This window comes from Salvia miltiorrhiza, chromosome 4 (assembly GCF_028751815.1).
Source record: "Salvia miltiorrhiza cultivar Shanhuang (shh) chromosome 4, IMPLAD_Smil_shh, whole genome shotgun sequence".
Taxonomy (NCBI): Eukaryota; Viridiplantae; Streptophyta; class Magnoliopsida; order Lamiales; family Lamiaceae; genus Salvia; species Salvia miltiorrhiza.
Window position 1 is genome coordinate 40,937,898 of NC_080390.1, and position 9,855 is coordinate 40,947,752.

Consider the following 9,855-nt stretch of genomic DNA (forward strand, 5'->3'; position numbering starts at 1 on the left):
AGGCTGCATTTGTGAATGACCAAAACACAAATTGAAATACTCACCTTGAATTTCAGAAATTCAGGCATACCCTAAAGATTTGAGTGGTTTTGTGCGAGAACAGGCAATTTTTGTTGAATTTCAGCCCGAAAAGGTGATTCTCCTGTATTGTTTGTATAAATTTGATGAGGACTGGAATACTCATTAGCGTTGTGCTTCGTAATCCAAGCTTATTTTACCTTGTTATGATTATTGTTATTATATAAACTAACGAACACAGGTCTAACTGAAGAGATTTGCTAACAAATGAGTACAAAGAGTCAATCAGCCTTGACCCAAGTACAGAGCTGCTCAGCCAGACCAGAGCAGCGCGGACCAGAACAGCGCAGCAGAGCACCGCAGCACGGCACCGCAGCACGGCACCGCAGCACGGCACCGCAGCACGGCACCGCAGCACGGCACCGCAGCACGGCACCGCAGCACGGCACCGCAGCACGGCACCGCAGCATGGCACCGCAGCACAGCACCGCAGCACGGCACCGCAGCACGGCACCGCAGCACGGCACCGCAGCATGGCACCGCAGCACGGCACCGCAGCACGGCACCGCAGCACGGCACCGCAGCACGGCACCGCAGCATGGCACCGCAGCACAGCACCGCAGCACAGGAGCGCAGCACAGCACCGCAGCATCGCAGATGGGTCAAATCAAGATCATTAAAGGGCCTAAATCCAACTATTATAGTTCATGGGCCTAAGGCCTTTAGGGTTCATTCTCACAACTATAAATAGGAGCTTTAGCATTAGCAGGAAAAAACTCCTTCAAGCAACACACTTGTAAAATGTAAATACTCTTGAGATAGTGAAACCAACGAAGAACCTCCCGTGGACGTAGGTCTTGACGGCCGAACCACGTAAATCCGTGTGTCATTTATCGCTCTCTAACCTTCTAGTTTAGGTGTTGGTGATTCCGTGCATCACCAACTGGCGCCGTCTGTGGGAAATCGAGCTAAGGCGTGAGATTCATGGTTTCCGGTTACTGTTCATGGCAGGGGTATTATTGTTCACTGTTTAACGAGGTTACTGTTCACCAGAAAAGAAAAAGAGGGAGGGCTCCCAATCGAGCAGAAACCGCACGTCACCACCTCGTAGGGATCACCACCGCGCGAGAACCGCGCGCCGCCGCGTACCACCGCCGGGCCTCGTCTCCGCTCCTGATTTACGGCGGGGAAAGGGCCAAAGTTCCACCGAATCTTGTCGTCGTCCATCCCCAACGCAGAACTCAGAGGAGAAGCTCTGCCAATATTATCTCTCTCTATCTCCTAAACTGGCTTCAGCATAGCCGTAATATCCCGCTTCAGTCGCCAAATAACAGCACAGACCACCGATTTAACCGATGCTGCTAGCCGATCTCTTGATCCAAGGAGCAACGATAGCTCGGTCCTAGATCAGATTCAGTCTCTCTCTCTATCGTCGGTCCCTTTTCTTCTTTCACAGATCCAGATCGGGTCTCTTGCACGAGCATTCGCCGCTTTTCTCTCTTTGAGAGGCGGCTCATTCAGTCCAGCCCGCCCAATCATGGCTTGCAGACCATGGGCATAGGGGAAAACCCCCGATTTTCTCAAATCAATACGTATTTCTCAACAATTTAGTGAAAGTCACAATAAATCCTGATGCTTCTCTATGTTTTTTTTATGTTTCCCAGCAAATCACCGGTGGAGATTCATTTTGTAGGGGTCATTACTCACCTCGTCGGTGTTTGAGGGCTGCAGGACCTGCGCCTTTTGAGAATTAGGGGAATCGCCGCCGCGGGCATCGCCAACTGCTGCTAAGGGTCTAAAGGTCAGGGATAAATTTACCACTAATGTTGGAAATTTCTCGGATGTCACCGCCAGTTGTTACGGCTGTGACCGCCATCTGATTCACGTCGAGGGTCACCACAAACCCGCTATTTCCCTGCTGTGTTTTTCATTAAGTCGCTAGTGGAGTATTCTGGCCAACGGTTGCTACTAAGTTACATTGTTGAACTTCACGAATTGACCATGTTTTTGAATCGATTTGGCTCTGCTTCTTGCAAAAATTTTGGAACACATTTTGTTTTGGTTGGGGGATTAGTTGTTTTTGTTTCAGGACTAGCTTCACTCTGATCTTGCTTTGAGGTTTCAACGTCACCAAGATAGGATTACAGCCTTATGTGCCGCCTTGGTGGACACCCTGCGCTACTCGGGGAGATCCTGCGCAGCCAGATCGGCCATCATGATCGAATTCCCAGCAAAGACATCAAGGCAGCGCAGCTGCGCCGACAACTCTGTCGTCCTGACCAAGCTCCCGGTGAAGATACCGGGGCAGCGCAGCTAACCATTCAGCTAGTCACTACTTGCTATCAATTCCAGAGAATGACACTCAAGGATTGAGAATGACACTTTGCTTCCAGAGAGGCTTGCTCGAAAAGTCTATACTAGTCACTACTTGCTATCAATCCCGAATTGCGGGAAAAAGAATGAAGCTAAGTCTTTGACTCCTTTGCTCTAACTCAAATATTACAAAATGGGATTAACTTTGATTGAGAGTCTTATAGCATTATCAACTGTTGGGGCTGACGACATTATGATTCTTGCTGTGATTCATAATGCGATTATATGAAAGGCTAATAAACTTAATTATTAGATATTGTGTTCGCTTCGTACTCAACTTTGAGATTTTCAGCTTTGATGTGGCCACTTTATTCATTCACTTATGTGTTCATTTGTTATTTCTTTAAAATTGGGTCCTGAAATGTATAAATGCTGGATAACATGTGCCCTCCGTTGTTGTGATTTTGACTTTAGTTCCAGGGCTGATCTCATTGTGATTCTGCTCTGATTGGGGATGTATAGTGGGAATAATTTCGCCATTGTGACTCTGTTTTCAAGTTAATGCATTACAACATTGATTCAATGTGTAGGGGACTCCAGCGCTGATATAGTTGCCAAGGATCTGGACTAAAGATGAAATCTGTGGGTAACCTTCGAGAGCAGCGCAAGAAGGTGATTGTCGGGGAGAAGGAAGATTCAGTATTGCTGCTCAGCTCGGGAAGAAACTCTCAACATTCAATACAGGTTCATGAAGACGCACGAGAGGGTAGCCTATGAAACGCCACGCAGCCAGCGCCGTCGCCTCTCGCCTCGTCGCTGCCCTGCTCGGCAGCGCAGTCAGCGCCGCCGTTTCTCTCCCTTGCCGCGGTTCAGCAGCGCAGCCAGCGCTGCCACTTCCCCTCGCCACGGTTCAGCAGCGCAGCCAGCGCTGCCACTTTCCCTCGCTACGGTTCAGCAGCGCAGCTGCTGTCTCGGTGCCTTTGAAGGAAGGTTCCTCCGCCTCAACTGATTCCGAATCTCTCATCGACGAAGATTCTCCCTCACACACAGACCGCAGAGGCCGAGCCCTAGCCCCATCGGCTCCTTCTCAATCCTTCGCTGCTGATTGTGTTTCTCCGGCGAGCAAATTGCAGCCGTCTAGGTGTACAAGCAACGCCAGTCGCTGGCAAACACTTCCACAAGAAAAGGGAGACATCTCCAGGACACCCCTAAATTGTTTTTACTCATTTCATTAATATTTCTCATGATCTTCACGCAGACCTTGAAACTGATGTTATTGCAATTTGGCTTGGATTTGAAGACTGATTTTACTACATTTCTGCTCTAATTGCTTTGAGATTTTGCTATGTTTCGGGATTGATATTATCATAATTTTACTCTGACTTTGAGATTGCGATTGTGTTGTGATTCCGCTCTGTTTTTGGGCTTGATATTACTTTGATTTTGCTTTGGGTTTTTGGGTTTTAGGTACAAAAGAGAGGCTGATGCCCACTTGAATCACAGTCGTTGGGTTTACATCGCAGGAAAATTCAGATTCCTCCCATCGGAATCCAGCATAGAAACTCGGCAGCGCAGCCGCCTCACGCCCTCGCCGCTGCTCTGCTCGGCTGCGCAGCCAGCGCAGCCGGCCCTCTCCCTCGTCGCTGCACTGCTCGGCAGCGCAGCCGCCTCACGCCCTCGTCGCTGCTCTGCTCAGCTGTGCAGCCAGCGCAGCCGGCCCTCTCCCTCGTCGCTGCTCTGCTCGGCAGCGCAGCCGCCTCTCTCCCTCGTCGCTGCTTTGCTCGGCAGCGCAGGCAGTCGATGCAAGGGCTTTGGCAGCAACTTCAACGCAGACAAAAATCCTCACGAAGAAAGTGAAATTAGAAGGGCAGTGCAGCTGTTTTGAGTGAAGGGAAGCGCAAGTTCAAAGATACGCAGAAGAGCAGCACAGTTGTCTTGAATGCAGGGCAGCGTGGGTCAAACCAATTGGCACGTTCAGAGTGACTCTATCAATTTAATACAGTGACGAGTAATCTGTTATTTTTATCTTGGGGTTGATGTTGTGTTCAATTTTATTAGGATTATTCATTTGGATATTGCATTTAAATTTCAATAACTGAATTTGGGATTGTGCGATTATCTCTTACTTTATTTTGGGTACTTAGTAAGTTGATGGAATTGTAATTTCTTAACTTGGGATTCAATTAAATTTGCAGCGCATTTTCTTGTGAAAGTGGCTTATGGATGGGGTAAAAGAAATGTAATTAGTATTATTGCTGATATCTTGTTGTGGTAGAATTCAACTCTTAAATCTGGACAGGACCAAATAAATGATGATTTAAAATTTATTTCTTATCCATATGAGAATATATTATGAAGTTGGAAAGCTAATTGTGATTGTTCGTTGATGAATGCGAGGATCATGCGACATGTGCATCGCGTTTCGAATCACGTGAAGCTTCTTCGACGTGAGATGGAATATAGCGCAGTTCAGACACCCTTGATATAGCCCTCGATGCGGATTGACAAAGACGACAGCGTTGAAGAGTGCAGCGCAGGCGAGGGCCTTTGAGGGCAAAGCAGGCGGTGGTCTTCGGGGAGAAACTAAAATTGATTCCCGTCTTCAGGGTCAACATGGAAGCCGACTGCAGCGCAGTTGCGAGATATACTTCTGTAGGGTACATGAAGGTATTGGGGAGTGACTAGAGAAATAAACACCATTCCTTTGAACACCCGATATGATTGGAAGACCCACAGAAAATGAGCGTTAGTGGCAATTCAGCCATGCTACGGAGGGGAAAGCCTTAAGTGGAATCTGGGTCTTCTCAGCGCAGTCAGGACATTTATCTCAGCTACCTCTGCGCAGCTATCTTAGAGCAGCTATCTAGTTATCTCAGCTACCTCAAGGCAGCCACCTCAGTGCAGTTATCTCAGAGCAGCTATCCCAGCTATCTCAGTAGTATTCAGCGCAGAATGTCCGAGCCGTTGTCAGTTCAGAATGTCTATGCTCCGCGCAGGAATATCGTAAGCCGCGAAAGTTAGACAGGGGTGTACCATCTTTGATTGTCTATGCTCCGCGCAGGAATATCGTAAGCCGCGAAAGTTAGGCAGGGGTGTACCATCTTGAGGGCCGCTCTGCGGGGGTGTACCATCTGTGTTCCATCTTAAGGGTGTACCATCTTGAGGGCCGCTCTGCGGGGGTGTACCATCTGTGTTCCATCTTAAGGGTGTACCATCTTGAGGGCCGCTCTGCGGGGGTGTACCATCTGTGTTCCATCTTAAGGGTGTACCATCTGTGTTCCATCTTAAGGGTGTACCATCTTGAGGGCCGCTCTGCGGGGGTGTACCATCTGTGTTCCATCTTAAGGGTGTACCATCTTGAGGGCCGCTCTGCGGGGGTATACCACCAATGTTTCACAAAGTCTTCTCGACGCAGCGCCGCCTTTCTGCTCGGCAGCGCAGCCATGTGCCTCGACGCAGTGCCGCCTCTCCGCTCGGCAGTGCAGTCAGCGCCACCTCTCTGCTCGGCACCGCAGCCGTGTGCTTCGACGCAGCGCCGCCTCTCTGCTCGGCACCGCAGCCATGTGCCTCGACGCAGCGCCGCATTTCTGCTCGGCACCGCAGCCATGTGCCTCGACGCAGTGCCGCCTCTCCGCTTGGCAGCGTAGTCAGCACCACCTCTCTGCTCAGCAGCGCAACTAGCGCCGCCTCGCTCCCGTGTTGCTATCTCAGTGTAGTCAGCGCGGGGTTGTTAGCGCAGTCAGTGCAGCGCAATCAGCACGGTCTTCTCAGCGCAGCTACCTCTGTTATCTTAGCGCAGATCACTTGAGTCTTCTCAGCACAGGTTATCTAAGCCCTTTATCATCTTTAATGATGCTCGACGAATCAAAAGGAAACATTACTATCTTTTTTATCTTAGTTCATTTACAGCGCTGAAATACTTTGTCACCATTGTTTTGAAAAGATTGACAATTTTTATCTAATAAGTTGCAGGGAATTATATATGTTTAATTGACACGGGAGAGCAGCACAGCGCTGACTTCACACCACACACCACTAGTTGAACAAAGAGAACGCTGTTCAACTAGACCAGGGGGGGAGTAGCTGATGAGGACTGGAATACTCATTAGCGTTGTGCTTCGTAATCCAAGCTTATTTTACCTTGTTATGATTATTGTTATTATATAAACTAACGAACACAGGTCTAACTGAAGAGATTTGCTAACAAATGAGTACAAAGAGTCAATCAGCCTTGACCCAAGTACAGAGCTGCTCAGCCAGACCAGAGCAGCGCGGACCAGAACAGCGCAGCAGAGCACCGCAGCACGGCACCGCAGCACGGCACCGCAGCACGGCACCGCAGCACGGCACCGCAGCACGGCACCGCAGCACGGCACCGCAGCACGGCACCGCAGCACGGCACCGCAGCATGGCACCGCAGCACGGCACCGCAGCACGGCACCGCAGCACGGCACCGCAGCATGGCACCGCAGCACAGCACCGCAGCACAGGAGCGCAGCACAGCACCGCAGCATCGCAGATGGGTCAAATCAAGATCATTAAAGGGCCTAAATCCAACTATTATAGTTCATGGGCCTAAGGCCTTTAGGGTTCATTCTCACAACTATAAATAGGAGCTTTAGCATTAGCAGGAAAAAACTCCTTCAAGCAACACACTTGTAAAATGTAAATACTCTTGAGATAGTGAAACCAACGAAGAACCTCCCGTGGACGTAGGTCTTGACGGCCGAACCACGTAAATCCGTGTGTCATTTATCGCTCTCTAACCTTCTAGTTTAGGTGTTGGTGATTCCGTGCATCACCAAAATTATAGTTTGCATGTTTAATCGTATGTTGTTTTTAACGTTGAGAGCATGTTTTACGTTATAGGAAGTGAATTTCTTTATTATCTGAACTTTAAAAGCATGTTAGGGAAATATTAAACCTGTTTCTAATATAATTGAATGTTTTGAACAAAAAAAATAAAGTATCCGCCAGAATTTCATTATCCGCCAACAATAGCCGCCGACCCCACAAGGTCAGCGGCTACTGGTGACGAATAACGATATTCTGGCGGATACTTCATTTTTCGAGCTTATTGTGATGTTTTAAACTTTTTAAGCGTATTTTAATACTATACTTTATGTGGTTTTATAGATGGAATTCGTGATATACATATATGTGAGATACAACGGAGTCGTCGATGGTATACACTATGTTGGCGGGACTACGGAGGTCCTTCCCCTCTTAAATGAAACAGTTGCGAGCCTGATATACAGCATCAACAATGTGCTGACAACGCATTCGTTGAGCCCGAACTATCAATTGTATTATTTGGCGACCAATCGATTTGGAAGGGAGACGAAATGCGTAATAAGTGACGACGATGATGTGCAAGGCTTGTTGGAAACTGCAGAATATCCCATGGTGTACGTTGAGCACAACGACCCGGTCGAAGAAGCGTACATCCCTACTTTTGATTTTGGCCAGGCTTCGGGATACGGATATGATGAAGCACAATCTAGTCAGTATGAGACGTCGTATCATGCTCGCGAGAGCGCGCCTCCAACACAGTACTTTTCATGGGATGGGCAACCGTTAGACGAATCCGCATGGAATCTGAATGAAATGTGCGGGAGATTCAACCAGGTGCAGACGGATGAAGCCGTACAACCTGAAGACGAAGCCGAAGAACCTGATGACGATTCTGATGAAGAAGACGAAGAATACGATCCAACGAACGAGTCGGGCACAGATTCTGCCGCCTCTGAGGATTTATTAGACGATGATCTGATAGAGTTCACGGCGACCGAGCGAGCAGGTTGGATCCGACAAAGTAGAACCCGTCACGGAAATCCGACGGACTCGACCGGTGATCTATCTAATTGGATAGTTCTGTTGATTCCAGTGGACGCCACGACTTCGCTCGTTGCTCGCGAGAGTGAGCTGTCCAGAGTTGCTGATTTGGGGAAGAACTCTTTTTACAACAGTAAAGAAGAATTGGTCCTTGCTGTTGGCTTCTGGAATATGAAGCAAGGGGCTGAGGCAAAAGTTGTACGCTCAGATCAGGGACGCCTCTATTACAAGTGCAAGCACTCTGATAAGTGCAAGTTCGATGTGCGTGCATCTTGTCACGGCGGAGGGATGTGGGGAGTGCATAAGTTTAAAGAGCACTCTTGCGAAGGGGAGTTGGGCATTTTGAAACGAATAAAGGCACATTCGAATGTGGTTGCAGCTTATGTGGAAAAAAGAATACGCGATGACGGAGAGGTCATTAAGCCGAAATCTATTATGTCGGAGTTGTTACGTGAATTTGGCGTCAGAATCAAATATGATGTCGCGCTGCGTGCAAGAAATCTCAGCTTAGAGAAGATATACGGTCGAATTGATGATTCGTTCCTTCTTCTGCCCAAATATTTGTATGCCCTAAGTCAAGCGAATCCAGGCACCGTGATGGATTTGGAAGTAGACGAAAACAACCGGTTCAAACATCTGTTTCTTGCTCTTGCGGCTTCCATCACACCTTTCTTCTTTTCGCTTCGGCCAGTGATTGTGGTTGACGGCACACACTTGAAGGGGAAGAACAATGGCATTTTGTTCGTCGCCGTGACAAAAGACGCAAACGAGCAAGTTTTTCCGTTGGCATTTGGTGTCGGGCCGATCGAGAATGATGAGTCATGGAAGTGGTTCCTCTCAAATGTGAGACAAACTTTTGGTCAGCCCGACAACTTACTAGTTGTCTCTGATGCGCATGTCTCCATTGCTAATGCTGTGAAGAGCGAGTTACCAAATGCTACTCACGGTCTTTGCTACTACCACTTGCAGAACAAAATTAAGGGCTACGGGCAAGCTGTTGTTGAGCTTTTCCGCCAGGCTGCATACGCCTACACGGACTCAGAATTTTCACGTGCAATGTCGGCTATGGCTCAATTGAAGCCGGCGGCGTACGGGAAGTTGATGCGCGTAGGCCCTGAGAAGTGGGCACGATCACAAAGTCCGGTGACCCGTTATAGTTTTCTTACATCTAATGCTGCCGAGGCTTTGAATGCCCGTTTGTTGTGGGCCAGACGCCTTCCTATATGCTCCATGCTGGAGGCAATCAGGATGGTTCTGGAGCAGTGGTTCAATGACAGACTTGCGTCTGCGGAAGAGAGCGATGACCTTCTTACTCCAGAGGCAAAACAGAAGATAAGTGCGGAGATCTCAAAGAGTCGTCGCTACACTGCGAAGAGGACCTCCGAGAGAAAATACAGGGTTCGTGCTGGTGATCGTCGCTTCATGGTTGACCTTCAAGCGAAGAGCTGTGAATGCAATGAATTCGACCTGGACGGCATGCCGTGTTCTCATGCGATCGCAGCCATTACGTATGCTAAATCTATTTTATTATAAAATTACAGTTATTAGATGCCTACTAAATATAATCTTTCTTTTCGCAGTGAGGCGAAAGAGCCAGTGGAAGATTACGTGGAAGCTTACTACCTGCGGAGTTCACTGGTTCAAACATACTCCGGTCCAGTAAATCACTTGCCTCCCTTAGAGCACTGA

The 9,855-nt window shown here is 48.5% G+C and overlaps 1 protein-coding gene across 1 annotated transcript; it reads left to right on the forward strand.

Annotated features, from left to right (window-relative positions):
• Window positions 1–7,734: 7,734 nt before the first annotated feature.
• On the forward strand, window positions 7,735–9,855 carry LOC131023442 (uncharacterized). The gene is made up of 2 exons (XM_057952983.1): window positions 7,735–9,674; window positions 9,747–9,855. The coding sequence occupies exons 1-2, from the start codon at window positions 7,735–7,737 to the stop codon at window positions 9,853–9,855; spliced, it is 2,049 nt and encodes a 682-aa protein (XP_057808966.1).

Coding starts and splice junctions, on each gene's coding strand:
- LOC131023442 (XM_057952983.1), top strand. CDS start 7,735: ATGGTGTACGTTGAGCACAACGACCCGGTCGAAGAAGCGTACATCCCT. Junction 9,675..9,746: donor CATGCGATCGCAGCCATTAC/GTATGCTAAATC, acceptor TTCTTTTCGCAG/TGAGGCGAAAGAGCCAGTGG.